General features: G+C 44.0%; 2 protein-coding genes across 3 annotated transcripts in view; one reads left to right on the forward strand and one right to left on the reverse strand.

The window, feature by feature from the left end:
• Positions 1 to 13,603, forward strand: LOC113022488 (tripartite motif-containing protein 16-like protein). The gene is made up of 7 exons (XM_026167939.2): positions 1 to 506; positions 5,662 to 5,757; positions 5,838 to 6,071; positions 6,156 to 6,312; positions 6,389 to 6,478; positions 10,412 to 10,471; positions 10,584 to 13,603. Exons 1-7 carry the CDS (start codon positions 36 to 38, stop codon positions 11,126 to 11,128), a joined length of 1,653 nt encoding a protein of 550 aa, XP_026023724.2. The 5' UTR covers positions 1 to 35; the 3' UTR covers positions 11,129 to 13,603.
• Positions 13,244 to 18,226, reverse strand: part of LOC113022489 (sodium-dependent neutral amino acid transporter SLC6A17-like) — a 20,616-nt gene continuing 15,633 nt past the window's right edge. For both annotated transcript variants that reach the window (XM_026167940.2, XM_080301864.1), the window contains one exon: positions 13,244 to 18,213. In XM_026167940.2, coding sequence (XP_026023725.1) covers positions 17,812 to 18,213 — 402 coding nt within the window. In that variant the 3' untranslated portion in view covers positions 13,244 to 17,811. The remainder of the gene's footprint in view (positions 18,214 to 18,226) is intronic.

Raw genomic sequence — 18,226 nt, forward strand, 5'->3', positions numbered from 1 at the left:
AAACTTGTGACAGCCCGCCTTTTTACCACAGAGACATGGCGGAGCGTAACATTCCTGCGAAGATGAACCACCTCTGCTGTCAAATTTGCAGAAACCTTCTCAGGAATCCTGTGATGATTCCTTGCGGACACAACTTTTGCATGCGCTGCATCCAGGACCAATGGGATTGTGACCAGCTGAGGAACAGTCTCTGCAGGTGCCCCGAATGTAAATATGAGTTTCCATCCAGACCTCAGCTGATCAAGAACACAACTCTAGCTGAGGTGGTGAGAGAGACAGAAATGAGTTGTAATAAAGAGCAGCAGTCCTCAGAAGGGAATCGGAAAGTCCTGAAGAGACCCCGGAGCTGTGCAGAAACATCAGAGAGCACTTTGTGTGGAAAACACAACAAGCCCCTGGAGGTTTACTGCTGCACAGATAAGCAGATCATATGTGCACAGTGTGCTTCAGCTGAGCATGGAGGACACAGGATCGGGTTGGTGAAGGAGGAACGGAGGCGGAAGGAGGTACTTACAGTTTTTTCTGAATGCTTAAACCCTAACTGTGATTCCTGTAGCACAATCTCTAAAACTATTCAGACTTATAGCAAAACCACTCACTGAGTTTGCAAAACTAAAAGCACAAAAACTGCTTTGCACTCAGTTTGCAATTTTGTAACACACACTTTGCAAAACGGTAGGCACAATTCACTGCACAACACTCAATTACCAAATTTCCAACACACTCCTAGCAAAAGTATACACATGTATGGCTATCATTAAAACTAATTTGCCAACTGTCTGGCACACTTTCACATGTGAAAACTTTTTTAGATAATTAGTTCACTTTGCAATCAGCCTAAGCACTATAATACAGGTAAGCTGTGTGTGCGGAGTACAATGGAGGGAGCAGAAAGAGTGAGAAGTAGAGGAGGCCGAGGAAGAGGACGTGGAGGTGAAGAAGTAGGATGAAGAGGACGACAAGGACAAGGAGGAGCAAGAGGAAGACGAGGAGGGGGGAGAGGAAGGGTAGGAAGAGTAAGAAATAGAATTGCTGATGACATCAGAGCTACAATAGTGGACCATGTAATCAACCGTGGAATGACCCTGAGGGTAGCTGGCCAACGGGTCCAGCCTAACTCGAGCCGCTACACTGTAGCAAGTACCATAAGGACATCTTGAAATGAGAATCGGTTAGTACAGTCACTTCGCACAAAGATTTGTAGCACTGCCATATGCCAATGAGAAACACACCAATACCACTGATGTAAAAATACTGAAGTTGTTACTTTACAGAATTGCTAGATGACCAGATGCTGGGGCAGAGGAAGCATGTTCACTGCAGACCAAGTAACCCATATCGTGTGTTGGAAATTTGGCGATCGTGGCTCAAGAGTTGGGAGTTCGCCTTGTAATCGGAAGGTTGCCGGTTCGAGCCCCGGCTTGGACAGTCTCGGTCGTTGTGTCCTTGGGCAAGACACTTCACCCGTTGTCTACTGGTGGTGGTCAGAGGGCCCGGTGGCGCCAGTGTCCGGCAGCCTCGCCTCTGTCAGTGCGCCCCAGGGTGGCTGTGGCTACAATGTAGCTTGCCATCACCAGTGTGTGAATGTGTGCGTGAATGGGTGGATGACTGGATATGTAAAGCGCTTTGGGGTCCTTAGGGACTAGTAAAGCGCTATATAAATACAGGCCATTTACCATATAGTCATTATGGCGATTGCAAATAATCCTATCCTATATATCGGAACAGAGGACGCCATCATCTACCTGCTCAATCGTGTCTACACCCATCTGGACCAGCCGGCGAGCACTGTGAGGGTCATGTTTTTTGACTTTTCCAGTGCTTTCAACACCATCAGGCCGACCCTCCTGGGTGATAAGTTAGCAGCGATGCAGGTGGATGCTTCTCTGGTGTCCTGGATTGTTGATTACCTGACAGGAAGACCACAATATGTACGTCTCCCACAGTGTGTGTCTGACAAGGTGATTAGCAACACAGGGGCACCACAGGGGACTGTCCTCTCCCCCTTCCTCTTCACCCTCTACACCACAGACTTCAGCCACTGCACAGAGACCTGCCATCTTCAGAAGTTTTCTGATGACTCTGCGGTGGTTGGATGCATCAGCAGGGATGATGAGACAGAGTACCGGGCTGTGGTCGACTCCTTTGTCACGTGGTGTGAGCAGAATCATCTGCAGCTCAACGTGGCAAAGACCAAGGAACTGATCGTGGACTTCAGGAAGACCAGGAAACACTTGACCCCTGTTTCAATCCAGGGGGTCAGTGTTGACATTGTGGAGGACTATAAATACCTTGGAGTACACATTGACAATAAACTGGACTGGGCTAAAAACACCACAGCACTTTACAGGAAGGGCCAGAGTCGTCTCTATTTTTTGAGGCGACTGAGGTCCTTCAACATCTGCCAGAAAATGCTGAGGATTTTCTATGAGTCTGTGGTGGCCAGTGCGATCCTCTATGCTGTTGCATGCTGGGGGAGCAGGCTGAGGGTCGCAGATGCCAACAGACTTAATAAACTGATCCGTAAGGCCAGCAATGTTGTGGGGATGGAGCTGGACTCCCTCAAGGTGGTGTCGGAGAGGCGGATGCTGTCCAAGATAAAGACAATGTTGGATAACACCTCCCACCCACTCCATGACATGTTGGTCAGTCACAGGAGCTCGTTCAGTGAGAGACTGAGATTACCGAAAAGCACCACTGAACGACACAGGAAATCTTTCCTGCCTGTGGCCATCTCCCTGTACAACGCATCCACTTAACACACTGTTTGCTGCTACAACTACACATGTTTCTTTTCCAAATATTTATTTATAAGTGACTTATGTATGTATGTATGTATGTATATATATGTATATATTGTACTATTCTTAGTTAGCGTATTGTCTGTCTTGTCTTAATGTTGGTTTAAAATGGAGCACTGTAACAAAAAATAATTTCCCCCAGGGATCAATAAAGTATTCTGATTCTGATTCTGATTCTGATATACTTGGAAATAAACACTTGTGTTTGTTTTGATGTGTTTGAATAAACACCAGTACTTGAAGTTTGGATCCCTCTATGCTTATGGATCTATGACAGAAGTATGAGCTCAAACTGACATAGCCTACCTTGTGCGCAGAGAAAGCAAAAGCCAGATGTGTTTTGTATTCATACCATCAGTGTGCAGTTGGCGCATTGTGTGCTTAGTAGATGATGGCTTGTGTGTACTGTTTGATACGGAAACACCATTTTTACGAAGGTGTGAAGGGTTAATCTAGCTGTGTTTGCTTTTGCAAGAGAACTACAATGTTTTGATTATTGGGTGACAGGTTTTCTTATTTGTGTGAAGAGTTTTGCAAAATTAGCCAATAGTTACAAAAAATGTGCTTAAGCAATCAGAAAAAACTGTAAAACAAGATTTAAAAAAAAGGTGCAAATCCTACTTGAAAGCTCAAATTTGCAGGAAGAAGAAACTGAAGGAAGAATCTCCTGGAAAGCTTTTGGTGAATTAGCCCAGGAGTCAATTCATGCAGTCTTATGGCATAATACTAGACCTTCTAGCACTTACAGTTTTTTCTGATTGCTTAAGCACATTTTTTGTAACTATTGGCTAATTTTGCAAAACTCTTCACACAAATAAGAAAACCTGTCACCCAATCATCAAAACATTGTAGTTCTCTTGCAAAAGCAAACACAGCTGGATTAACTCTTCACACCTTCGTAAAAATGGTGTTTCCGTATCAAACAGTACACACAAGCCATCATCTACTAAGCACACAATGCGCCAACTGCACACTGATGGTATGAATACAAAACACATCTGGCTTTTGCTTTCTCTGCGCACAAGGTAGGCTATGTCAGTTTGAGCTCATACTGCTGTCATAGATCCATAAGCATAGAGGGATCCAAACTTCAAGTACTGGTGTTTATTCAAACACATCAAAACAAACACAAGTGTTTATTTCCAAGTATAGGATTATTTGCAATCGCCATAATGACTATATGGGTTACTTGGTCTGCAGTGAACATGCTTCCTCTGCCCCCAGCATCTGGTCATCTAGCAATTCTGTAAAGTAACAATTTCAGTATTTTTACATCAATGGTATTGGTGTGTTTCTCATTGGCATATGGCAGTGCTACAAATCTTTGTGCGAAGTGACTGTACTAACCGATTCTCATTTCAAGATGTCCTTATGGTACTTGCTACAGTGTAGCGGCTCGAGTTAGGCTGGACCCGTTGGCCAGCTACCCTCAGGGTCATTCCACGGTTGATTACATGGTCCACTATTGTAGCTCTGATGTCATCAGCAATTCTATTTCTTACTCTTCCTACCCTTCCTCTCCCCCCTCCTCATCTTCCTCTCCCCCCTCCTCGTCTTCCTCTTGCTCCTCCTTGTCCTTGTCGTCCTCTTCATCCTACTTCTTCACCTCCACGTCCTCTTCCTCGGCCTCCTCTACTTCTCACTCTTTCTGCTCCCTCCATTGTACTCCGCACACACAGCTTACCTGTATTATAGTGCTTAGGCTGATTGCAAAGTGAACTAATTATCTAAAAAAGTTTTCACATGTGAAAGTGTGCCAGACAGTTGGCAAATTAGTGTTAATGATAGCCATACATGTGTATACTTTTGCTAGGAGTGTGTTGGAAATTTGGTAATTGAGTGTTGTGCAGTGAATTGTGCCTACAGTTTTGCAAAGTGTGTGTTACAAAATTGCAAACTGAGTGCAAAGCAGTTTTTGTGCTTTTAGTTTTGCAAACTCAGTGAGTGGTTTTGCTATAAGTCTGAATAGTTTTAGAGATTGTGCTACAGGAATCACAGTTAGGGTTTAAGCATTCAGAAAAAACTGTAATATTTCCAACTCCAGATTTAGTTTTGAAACGACAATGCAGCGACATAGCTGACTATAACAAAAATATTACAAGAACATGTTTTCTCTTTGGGTAAATCCAGGAAACTGTCATTAACCAATTGCTCGTGATTTCCTGCAACTTCAAGATTGCTGACAATGTTTTATATCCTGGTGGATATTTGGAAACTTTTGCATATCTTGTGATTTATATATATGTACAATGATTTTAGCCATGTAACTGAGATGAAAGCAAAGTGCACGCTGCATCTAAGGCACACAGATCGACGATTCAAACTTCAACATAAGCCTAAAAAAATGAATAATTGCTGAAACTAAGTTTCGATTGGAAGTGAGGGGAGGAAAACCGGAGAACAGACACCCTGTGGAACGAAAACAGAGGCTGATGATAACTATTATAATTATTAAATGCAGGATGGTGTATAAACACATAGTGAGTGAAAAAGAAACACGGTGTATTATGGGAAGCCCCCAGTAGAACAGACCGACTGCAGAATAACTAAAGGAAGATTCATGGTTATCTGATCCAAATCTATTGATAATCCCTTATCAACAAGGGACGTTTTAAGCCTAATTTTAAAAGTAGATGGGCTGTCTGTATTTCAGACAGGTGACATTTCCACTTTATTTGGTTAAACAAATCATTCCTGAGTACTGGGACAGCCTTACAAAACATTCAAATGACTTACAGCATCGACCCAGTTTTAGACAAAGATGCATTTGATTCATACAAATGTAAAAAGTGCCATCCAGGAAAAAACTAACAAAATCTAAACAAATTATGTGTTTGCTTCCAACTAACACATTCTGAAGAAGGAACTTAAGGACATGCAGACAAAGTTCAAGCAGACTCTTCAGAAGCAAGAAAGGAAAAGAGAGATGATGGGGGAGATGCTCGGACAGATTCAGGTGAGGGGAACATGTGACCAAAAAGTTATGTTGTCTGAAGTGTTTGTAGTGTGTCACCCACTCACATGTGTATCAAACAGGACGAGGCGAGAAAAACAGAAGCCTTCTGTGAGAGCGTCATAGTGGGCGCCATCGACTCCCTTCAGAAACATTACCTGTCAGTGAAGGAAGTGATTGCAGCTCAGGAGGAGGCGGCTGCAGCTCAGGTTCGCATCTCGCTGAAGAGCCTGGAGGAGGAGGTGAAGCAGATGAAGAAGAGGGATGCTAAGCTGGACCACCTGGCACAGACTGAGAGCCACATCCGTTTCCTGCAGGTATACTCCCAACACAGCGCTGGAAACGTTGCCTGTTTCTGAGTGACGGGTCGTATCCTGAACTTCTCCCCTCCATCCTCACAGAAATGGCCCTCTCTGAAGCTCCTCTGTGACCCCTCGTTCCAGGAGCTTTCAGAGGATCCACTCCTCCACTTTGAGCTCACAAAGAGAGCCGTTGAGCATCTTGGGAAGCAACTGGAGGGATTCTGTGACAAAGAATTTGCCTCAATCTGTAACACTGGTATGTGTCGTTATGTGGAAAACATCTCTCTTTAATTATAAGAATGTAAGAATATCTATGTCCTTGCGAATGACAGCTGATGGTGAGGAGCAGCAGGAATCAGCATCAGAGATGGAGGAAGATGATGTCCAGCGAAGAAGTGAAGCCAGCGTCTCACAGCTCCATGGTTTGTCCTTCAAACAGTTTCCAGAACAATTTTAATATTATCTTACAATTGTGGTCAGAAGTTTACACCCACTCGTCATCATGGACATGACCGTCATGCTAATTTTGGGTTTTTAATGGTTTCTTTAAACTGTTGTTCAGCACACATCTTTAATGGCTTTGAGAAACAAGAATCGAAGAGAGAAGTTTGAATATATTTTGGATTTCTTTAATTCACACAGAGTCAAAAGTATACATACAGCCTCAAATATATTAACCAGCCCCCAATAATATTTTGTTAAATGTCCTGTTACTGTGCTGGAAGGTGCTCCACCTGGAGACTCTGTTGTCCTGCTGGGAGACTTCAATGCTCACGTGGGTAACGACAGTGAGACCTGGAGGGGCGTGATCGGGAGGAACGGCCTCCCTGATCTGAACACGAGCGGTGCTTTGTTATTGGACTTCTGTGCTAATCACAGTTTGGCCATAACGAACACCCTGTTCGAACATAAGAGTGTCCATAAGTGCACGTGGCACCAGGACGCTCTAGGCCGTAGGTCGATGATCGATTTTGTAATCGTATCAGCAGACCTGCGACCATATGTTCTGGACACTCGGGTAAAGAGAGGGGCTGAGCTGTCAACTGATCACCACCTGGTGGTGAGTTGGATCAGGTGGCGGGGGAGGACGCTGGACAGACCTGGTGCACCTAAACGCGTAGTGAGGGTGTGCTGGGAACGTCTAGCAGAGGCCCCAGTCCGCGAGATCTTCAACGCACACCTCCGGCAGAGCTTCAACAGCATTCCGAGGGAGACTGGGGACATTGAGTCTGAATGGACCATGTTCAGCGTCTCCATTGCCGAAGCTGCTGCATTGAGCTGCGGCCGCAAGGTGGTTGGTGCCTGCCGTGGTGGTAATCCCCGAACCAAATGGTGGACACCAGAGGTGAAGCGAGCCACCAGGCTGAAGAAGGAGTCCTATCGGGCTTGGTTAGCCTGTGGGACTCCGGAGGCAGCCGACAGGTATCGACAGGCCAAGCGGAATGCGGCTCGGGCAGTGGCTGAAGCAAAAACTCGGGTGTGGGAGGAGTTCGGAGAGGCCATGGAAAAAGACTTTCGGACTGCCTCGAAGAGATTCTGGCAAACCGTCAGACGTCTCAGGAGGGGAAAGCGGTGCTCTACCTGCACTGTGTATAGTGCTGGCAGAGCGCTGCTGACGTCGACTGAGAAACTTGTCAGGCGGTGGAAGGAATACTTCGAGGACCTCCTTAATCCCACTGACACGTCTTCCGAGGAGGAAGCAGAGTCTGGGGATGAGGGGAATGACCCGCCAATTTCCGGGGGCGAGGTCACTGAGGCAGTTAAACAACTCCTTGGTGGCAGAGCCCCTGGTGTTGATGAGGTCCGCCCCGAGTTCCTGAAGGCTCTGGACGTTGTAGGGCTGTCCTGGTTGACACGCCTCTGCAATGTTGCGTGGAGATCAGGGGCAGTACCTGTGGACTGGCAGACCGGGGTGGTGGTCCCCATCTTTAAGAAGGGGGACCGGAGGGTGTGTTCCAACTACAGGGGGATCACACTCCTCAGCCTCCCTGGGAAAGTCTATGCCAGGGTATAGAGGAATACAGGAGGAACAATGCGGTTTTCGTCCTGGTCGCGGAACACTGGACCAGCTCTTTATCCTCTCCAGGATACTTGAGGGTGCATGGGAGTTTGCCCAACCAGTCTACATGTGTTTTGTGGACTTGGAGAAGGCATTCGACCGTGTCCCTCGGGGTGTCCTGTGGGAGGTGTTGCGGGAATATGGGGTGTCTGGCCCATTGCTACGGGCCATTCGATCCCTATATAACCGTTGCAAGAGCTTGGTTCGCATTGCCGGCAATAAGTCGGACTCGTTCCCGGTGGGTGATGGGCTCCGCCAGGGCTGCCCTTTGTCTCCGGTGCTGTTCATAATTTTTATGGACAGGATTTCTAGGCGCAGTCAAGTGGCGGAGGGCTTTCGCTTTGGTGGCCTCAGAATCTCATCTCTGATTTTTGCAGATGATGTGGTTCTGTTGGCTTCATCGGGTGAGGGCCTCCAGCTCGCACTGGAACGGTTCGCAGCCGAGTGTGAAGCAGCGGGAATGAGGATCAGCACCTCCAAATCTGAGGCCGTGGTTCTCAGCCGGAAAAGGGTGGAGTGCCCACTCCGGGTCGGGGATGAGTTCCTGCCCCAAGTGGAGGAGTTCAAGTATCTCGGGGTCTTGTTCTCGAGTGATGGGAGAAAGGAGCCGGAGATCGACAGACGGATTGGGGCTGCAGCTGCAGTAATGCAGACGCTGCACCGGTCCGTCGTGGTGAAGAGGGAGCTGAGTGTAAAAGCGAAGCTCTCAATTTACCGGTCGATCTACGTCCCTACCCTCACCTATGGCCACGAGCTGTGGGTAGTGACCGAAAGAACGAGATCGCGGATACAAGCGGCAGAAATGAGCTTCCTCCGAAGGGTGGCTGGCCTCTCCCTTAGAGATAGGGTGAGAAGTTCGGCCATCCAGGAGGGGCTCAGAGTAGAGCAGCTGCTGCTCCACATCGAAAGGAGCCAGCTGAGGTGGTTCGGGCATCTGACAAGGATGCCCCCTGGGCGCCTCCTGGGTGAGGTGTTCCAGGCATGTCCCACTGGGAGGAGGCCCCGGGGCAGACCCAGGACACGCTGGAGAGATTATATCTCTCGGCTGGCCTGGGAACGCCTTGGTATTCCCCCGGATAAGCTGGAGGAGGTGGCTGGGGAGAGGGAGGTCTGGGCCTCTTTGCTTAGGCTGCTGCCCCCGCGACCCGGCCCCGGATAAAGCGGATGAAGACGGATGGATGGATGGATGGATGGATGGATAAGTTGAAGAATTTGCAGGTAGTCCTGCTCCTTATTCCATCCATTTTATGATGTACCAGTGACACGTTTATACAGGAGAACATCTGTCGTTTAAAAGGTTTTATTTGCTTCAGCAGTTGAAATTACAAGTTTACAGCACTGGACTTTGATGTGAACTCAGCCATCTGCTTCACACAGAGGATGACTCTCAGAGTGGGCAGTCCAGTTTTATACTACAACAAAAACACGTATTATTATGAAAGCGGAAGCGACGTGGCAGTCCTGCGACTCTTCTCCTCTCTTTGTTCCCAGCTGACCTCGTCTTGTATCTTCTCCTCTTCCTGGAAAAATAAGACAGAAAGAAAACACCTCCCTGCCTAGCCTTGATTTTTAATATAACCTAGCAATCCTAAGGCTACTGATTCCACTTATTATCTAAGTTCGGGACATTCTGTTCGGACTCCCTTGGCCCAGAAAATATAATCTGGACTTCTAACCAGTTATGATGTGTAAGCATGCTTTGCAAAACCCTCTGCACTTCTACATGTCAATCACGATAATTCAATTCATAGCGCTGAATGAAGCTTTCGACCCCTAATTCATGGAGTGCCTGATACCAGTACCACTGCTAAAAATAGCCCAGAGCATGATTCGGAGATGGTACAGTGTTCTTCGGTTTAAAAGCCTCACCACTATTCCTCCAGATACACCTCATGTCATTGTGGCCAAAAAAGTCTTTATCTTGTCTGACTATAAAACTCGTCCATGTGAGCAGCAGCAAATTTTAGTCCAGCTTGAACGTGGAGCAGGGTCTTCTTTCTTGTATGGCACCCTTCTACATGCCAGTGTAAAAATCATTTCACCTTGGACAGGGGTGCTGGCAGTTCACAGTTAATGGCAGGTTTGAGTCGGTGGTTCCTGGGTTGTTCCTCAACATCCTTAAACATGTCCTCTCATCTGAGGGTCAAAGTTTGAGTCTGCTTCCAGACCTTGGCAAAATGGTGACACATCTGAATAACTTGTACTTACAGGCCAGTTTCAGGGTCCCTGTATTGTTTAATGATGCAGCAGAGACGCTCACTGATGCTCTGATGTCGTCTCCCGTGTCTCTTTACAGCTAGCAGGCCTCTGGCTAAACAGAAAGTTGAGCCTAAAACCAGAGAAGAGTTCCTGCAATGTAAGTTTATCTTCCAACCTGCATTCACCATGACTTTACCCACACACAGACTGATCCAACCACAGCTGTCTTCTTAGAATTCAGTCCTTAAATGTTCTCTTCATTATCTCAGATGCGTGTAAGCTCTCTCTGGACCCCACGACAGCTCATGAGGACCTGGTTATTTTGAAAGGAGGGAAGATGGTTAAGCTGTGCAATGAGAGGTCCAAGAATCCTAGTGTTCGTAACCCAGAGAGGTTTATACATCGGCGGCAGGTGCTGTGCAGGGAGGGACTGCAAGCTGACTGCTACTATGAGGTAGAGGTGAAAGGAGACAAAGCAGAGATCGCTCTAACCTACAAAGGAATAAACAGAAAATCCCGCACTACACTGTCAGCCTTCGGGGCCAATGCAAATTCCTGGAGTCTGGATCTATCTAAACATTACTCTGTGAGCCACAATTCTGACAGCATCCAGCTCACTACACCACCCCGTCATCACAGGGTTGGAATTTATCTTAAATTTCAAACCGGAACTTTGTCTTTCTATGAGGTGTCGGACAGTATGAACTTCCTGTACAAGGTTGAAGCCGAGTTCAGAGAGCCGCTGTATCCCGGATTCTGGCTCGGAGAGAAATGTTGCATCAGGATCTGTGATCTGAGACAGAGCCAACTGTAAAAGAACTGAAGAGGACTGCAAACAGCTTCTTTCTACTTAAAGGGAAATTAAAAATAATATGTATAGATTGCTGTATAGATTGCACAGTGCACTGACATGTCTGTTTCCTATGATGTGTGGGGTGGTTGATAACTCTGCAGTATATGAAGCCCAAATTGCCTATATGTGTAAGTTTGTATAAATTCAATAGTATAAAATTGCGTTTTTATTCATGCTGGACATGTTTTACTGTGGACAGAGTGCTGAATGTAGAAGAATGTCTTGTTTCTACGTAACCTCCGAAGGCAGGATTTAGCAAGTACATATAGTTGAGGGTATATATGTATATTCTGTTTCTATTTAACATTGCTTTGTGAAATTACTGTGTCCAGAAGAGGGCGCCATGTGTCTGCGGTTTGCCTAATAGCCTTGTATGGAATTTCAGTCAAGTCAATATTAAAGAACTAAATAAACAAGTGGACAAATAGAAATGTAATTAAATGAATCCTGAAATATTTTTCTAATTAAGAAAATGAATAAAAATAGAGGCCGTCTCTCTTGATTGCCCACTTCAGGGTGGGAGAAACACCCCTGAACTGTGTTATGATTGTTGATGTAACATAGTTTGCTTACCAGAGGGCCCTCTGAGCTCTTCCCTGTTGGTAACACCAGAACACTCAGTGGGAAATTAGTAATAAATTAGTCATCTATGACCTGTTGACACAATAAAACAAGATTTATTTAAACTGCATTGCCATATATTATCTCAGTAAGGCTCATAAATACGTCCACATAACAAACGTTTTGGAAATCTGTCTAACGCATTAGCTGATATATTGGACTTATAAATCACCAGATATTGGTGCTGGTCTTAATAATCCTCTGTTGGTCCAGCTTTACTCTGTATTTAAAATGCATGTTTGATTAAGGATGATGGATTTAACAGTGTGGTTAAAGGGAGATAATTTATTCTAGCAGGCAGGGAAATTGTGTAGATTTGATATTGCAGTGCTGGTTGGTGAGAGTCTCGAGGAGATTGTCATTAGTCTGCATTTGAACTCATTGTCTAATCTTCCTGTTCTGCTCGGTATGGCAGAATAGGAAGAATAGACTGTTTGGTCCTTATCTTTTTATTAATTGCTAATTCTGCATATTAAAACTGTGTGTCGTGTTTTAAAGTCTATGGTGATTATTTAAAAGGCTCTGACTCTAAAAACAGTGCTTTATATATCGATTCTACCAGTTGAACCTGGTTACTTGATGGTTGATGATGTGAGTGCTGATGGAAGCAGCAGGATGAGTCCTGAAGTGTACAGGGCTATACTCTCTGCGCGTATTATTGAGACAATCGCTTCACAGTGTGAATGGATAATGACCCAAAACATAATGTTCAAGCAACCCAAAAGGCAAAGAAATAATAATAGATTGGATTTATATAGCACTTTTCAAGGCACCCAAAGCGCTTTAGAATACCACTATTCATTCACACACTGGTGGCTGCCCTGGGGCAGACTGACAGAAGCGAGGCTGCCATATCGCGCCATCGGCCCCTCTGGCCAACACCAGTAGGCAGTAGGGTAAAGTGTCTTGCCCAAGCCACGGTCGCCCCAAATAAATAAATGAGGACTGGCTGTGTCAGTCATGTGATCTCAGCTAGAGTACGACTGATATGGGATTTTTAAGGCCGATATAGATACCGATATGCGGCGGTTTAAAAAATCGGTTTAAAAAACTATATTTAAACAGACAGATCTCCCTAACATTTGTTATGTCTAGTTATATATGAGTGCTTACTAACATAATAAAGCAATACAGTTTAAAAATACTTGTGGATAACTCATTTACACCCGACTCTGCTCTGATCTGTAGTCGCGTTTATGTTCCAGACACGTGTTGCCAACAGGGAAGTTGAAGAGCCGAAACAAACTATGTAACATCAACACTCCCAGCGTTGCAGGTCGTCTCTTCTTCACTTTTAAAATGTTCATTTATCGGCTGTAATAAATGCCGACACTGAAAATAGTACTCTAGAAAATAGTACTGGCTGATGTATCGATCACCACCAACATCTGATAAATCATGTTTACTTTGACCGAGAATGAATTTAAACCAAAAAAGTTCAGAAACGTCACAGCAGCTTGTCCACTCTTTATTAGAATAATTTTTTTATGGTCACAATTTTTACAGTATTTCTCAGTATGATACATTCATAAAATGAAAGAGGAAAGAGAGGGAAGCTGTAAAGGGACATGTGTCTCCTGTTTGAAGTGTGTGCTCACTAAGGCTTTGCACACACCAAGCCAAACTCACATCTCACACACACACACACATGTGCACACACCAGTGTTGGGGGTTATTTCTAAGGATTGTTTTTCACAGACAGGATTTGCTTTCAGCCACAGTTATTCTGTCATTTAAATAACATCATATTGCTTTTCATCAAATTTTAAATGTACTGGAAACAAGACAACGAAAACAGACGTTAGCTTTTTGCAGTCTTGTGAAAAAAGTGCATTGATCACATTCATTTCTAACTTTTGTTATACTTACTGCTAAAACTTTTAAGACATTAATCTACATCACGTTAATAAAATCTATCTCCAGAATAGTTTGGTTACATAACATTATTTACAGACATGAACACACCAGAGATGTCTGCGTGATACACTCTTACACTAAAACGGCTCACACACCAAACACAAAACATCTGTAACCACACTAGTGATCCACTCATTACACAGCAGAAAACTAATTCCTGAATGGACTGTGACAACTTGCTGTTCATAGAGCTACCACCAGGGGGCGAAAACATTGCCAAAGGAGGATTAGCCAAATCCTTTGCTCAGGTCTCTCCATGCAAACTTGGATGAAAAATGTGCTTGGAAGCTGAAAATGTTTGATTCAGAGAGAAAAACAAAACCAATCAAACAGAAAGAAAAATCCCACTTTGTGGATCAAACCTACCGTGTTACATTCATTTCTGAATCCTTACACTGTTAAAGGAAACTGTATTTTTCCACATATAGAGCAGTTGAAAACCCCCCCCCAGCATATTCCTGATACATGTGTCTGTGTTTTTCCCCCCAAACTGGATGCAAAAGATTGCATCCAGTAAATATATATATATGATTTTTCCAGTAAAGTGTTTGTCTGTCTCTGATGTGGGCAGAAGTGAGTATTTCATCAATGTTACTTCTGAGTGCATAAAAAACCCAGTGATGCCTGTTGCGTTACTCTGTATGAACGACACCTTATTTTAATGATGTCGATGGAGATGCTTTGGAGGACGCTGATAACAGTCATCTTGCTTCTTGTTGGATGCTGTGTTTTTGAATCAGCAATTTTTCACCTGCCCCTAAATAAATTTGCAAAGGTGTGGACCACCCAAGCAGCAACCTCCAGGATTGCAGTTCCTCTGGTGGCCACTTGAGGCTGGCTCCAAAAGTGAGTCAATCCCTATAGGCTCCCATGTTAAGATGCTAACCTTTGAAGCACTAAAAATGAAAAATGTTCTTTGCTTCTATGGATAAATTTCCCTTTTATTGACTCTGTGCTGGCTACATGTTTTTTAATCTAATATATCTGGATAACAACAACCTCCATAATCAGAGATGTCACTTTTTCAATTTAGGATTGTGGGTAGTGTAGTTCTTTTCCATCTCATGCAGACTCTTTGGTCTCCACAGGAGCAGATTGTCGCTAGTGATGTGCGATTCCACTGATTTCCTTTCCAATCCGATACCAAGTAAAATTCAGGGTGGTATCGACGATACTGATCTGATACCGATACCTTGTACAAAAACGTATTTTATTTATTGTATCTCAAATTATAGTGTCATAATGATTACAGGACATCAGATTACTTGTTCTTATCACTTAATAATGCAGAGTTCATCATATAGAAATAAAAAACCTGAAGTTGTGCGCTATTTGAATGGAAGAGGAAGTAGTTCCTTCCAATTGTAGACAATCCGAATGAAATAGGTTATTTCCACTGTGTTTCTGTTAATGATAAACTACAAATTTACCCTAAATTACTAAAATATCAATATTTTAATGTGAGAATCGATTCTAGAACATAAATGACTGGTATCGGAGGAATCGATATTTCAGTATCGATCCGCACATCACTAATTGTCGCACTATTGTTTATGTCGTAGCTCGTAGTGAGTCTACTTTAGACGGCTAAAACATTATAGCTCATAATTAAAATCCCTGTGGAGAAATTTACTTTCTGGAACCTTGTTGTTGAGCTTTATTAGCAGGTGTTTATTATTGTGCATTGAAGCTGTACAGATTATGAATGCAGCTTAGTAGCAAGCTTGCTAACTTTAGCTTATAACTTAGCATGCCACCCTCTTGTCCAAATACCCGAGGATTAAAAAGTTGAACAAAGTCCAAAATCAATGGGTGACCTCAGAGTGGTTCAACCTAAAAAAAAAAAGTGCGTGCAAGTTTTGTATACATCTGGAAAGATATCTGCTCAGGATGTTAGCATGCTGTGTCATCTACGCTAAACATATTTTAGAGACAGCCTTTCATGAACCTGTTGGCTAACAGGACATTTTGAGAGCATCTTTCGGTGAACGATTAGACCACTAAACCGGAAGTGGACACACACACGACTAAACAAGACCGTACATCAGCTCCACAGTGCAGCATCAATTTCATGTCCACGATCAGCTCCACAAACTACAGAACAGTTCTAAAATGTACAGACTCAATAAGCGTCACACAAGATTAAAATACACAGTATACATACTAAACGCTTGTAAAAGATAAATCTTTGTAATTCATCACGCCTACGTAACAGCAAATATACAGGAATATAAATATAGTCCATTTATACCTAAACACCATGGCTGTAAATATTGTGATTAAAAAAATAAATTAAAGATTCCTTTAAATAGGAATTTAAATGTGCTCAGTTTCAACTCAAGTCAGCGACCATCACCGTAATCCCTGCTGCGCCACGGCAGGCCCTGTAACACAGAGAGCAGTGTGTATGTGTGTGCATGTGTACTTCTGTCTGTGCATGAGGAGTCTAAGGCTTTCAAAGGTGCACACTATCAGGTCGGCTGATAAGTTCACAGAATTGGAATTTTTGCTTTTTAATCTTTTGGTCCGTAGCTATTTTTCTTATTTTAAGTTCATTTTTTTTGTTCAAAGTTAACACAGTTTGTGCGCCAATATAAATATATATTGCTGTGTGTCCCATAATATGTCTCGGCAGGAGTTCATTTTAAAATGTGGATCAATGCTTGAGACAATTCCAGCCAATAATCTGCTTGTGCTCAGTGAGTCAAAATCTCCTTTGTGCTTTTTTGAAGGAGGAGAAAAGCAAAGTTTGCGAGCTTCGTGCCCGCGTTGTGTTTTGGGTTGTAGTTCACTTTCACTGCAGTCCAGTGTAACAGGTCTGTTATTCTGGAGCAGATTTCAAGTGTTTTGTTGTTTACTTTTAACTCTTTGGTGGAGAAACTGAAATGAGTGTGTTTCTACAGCACGGAGACGAAGACGTGAGAGTGATGGATAATGAAACAGTGGTTTGAGCTCCCGGTTAATAAAACCCAGAGTCCTAAAGGTATGTTACATCACTATAACTATACTGTACATTGTGATTTTACACCTTTTTTTGTTTTTACAAAATGAACAACAACAATAGACTCTACACGCAAATTACAGGAGGAGGTGGATGTGGGGTCTGATTGGAACATAAACGGGTGCCTTTAGAGTCGTCTTAGCATATTTTACAAATCATAGTCCTATGAAAACAAATCTCACGGCATCAGAACAGAGCTGCGAGTCTGTGGCCAAAAACGTTACCTGATCTTAATTTGGAAGTGCTCACCTTTAAAGTCATTTTCTTAAACATACAGAGTCGAGTGGTTTGTTTTTTTTGATTCCTTGTGTGCCATCACACAGTGGCAAACACCACAGGTCAGGTGGTTTGCTGTGAATGTCTTCCTCAGACACCTCAGGACGTTACAGTAGAGTTTAGTTGTGACTTGAATTCACAGCGCACACTGTGGAGTGAAAATGGGACTTTCCACAGCTGTGCTGAGCATGACCTTGAAGAACAATTTGTCCAAATCTGAATCAGGTATGGTTTTGGAACTTTTCAGTTGCACCTTGTCGACTGCATAACATCTAATATAAAGAAAACCTGCTGCGTATTAAGTGGTACATGGCTTTGACACCCATTATTGCTACATAGGAAACCAGCAGAACCTCACAAACTCTACTACATTCACTCTTTCACACTACCTGCACTGTGCAGACATTGTCCTTATACTATGGGGTCGGTGTCTGCTAGGGGATCCTTAAACTAAGGCAAAGAAAATCAGATCACAGAACTTCATTCTGAACACATTAACCTGATGTTTTTAAATATATACAGATGTAGTGTGTCACTGTTAATCTCAACCTGATTCCAGAGTTTCGTTTATTGTAAAACAGTGAAATGCATCCCTTATTTCCTGTTTTCTAACTTCCAGATGCTTGGAAACATTCTGGAAATCTTCTCATGAAGTTCCTTCGTGTTATTTTGGAAGCGCTCATAAACTGGATGGCTACGTACAGTTTTGTGGCGTTAGCAGGGCAGTGGTGAGGATTCCTGGAGCTGCGCTGAGCTCCAGTGGAGACCTCATGGGTAAAGTTGTGCTACAGGGGTGGTCAGAGGGGAGTCTGTCAAGGCTGGGCAACAGTCAAGAGTCAGACTCTGGTGTGAGAGGTGTGCTTGGTGTAGTTGGTGTGGTGGGGCTTATGGCAGCATTTTGGTAGCTAGTACCATAGCAGATGTTTGGAGACAGGGAGTCCATGGGTTTGTTTCCTCCAGGTGTCAGGAAGGGTTTACGTGCTGGCCCTGATGATGGGGCCTCGCCTGGTTTGCCTCCAAGGATGAATCTAGCCTCATCCTGCTCCTCAAGGTTGGATATGTCCTTCATCATAGATTTATGGTAAGAGACAGACAGCTTGTTAGAGCCATCTGACATCAAGTTGAAGTGTCGGGCGATGAAGACAACAGGGAGCGGAAGCATGGCCACAGCGATAAGAGCGAAGCACATGGCCAGAGCCCAGGGAGGATAGCTCTGGAAGCGTTCCTGAGCCTAAAATGACAGA

This window comes from Astatotilapia calliptera, chromosome 5 (genome assembly GCF_964374335.1).
Source record: "Astatotilapia calliptera chromosome 5, fAstCal68.1, whole genome shotgun sequence".
NCBI lineage: Eukaryota > Metazoa > Chordata > Actinopteri > Cichliformes > Cichlidae > Astatotilapia > Astatotilapia calliptera.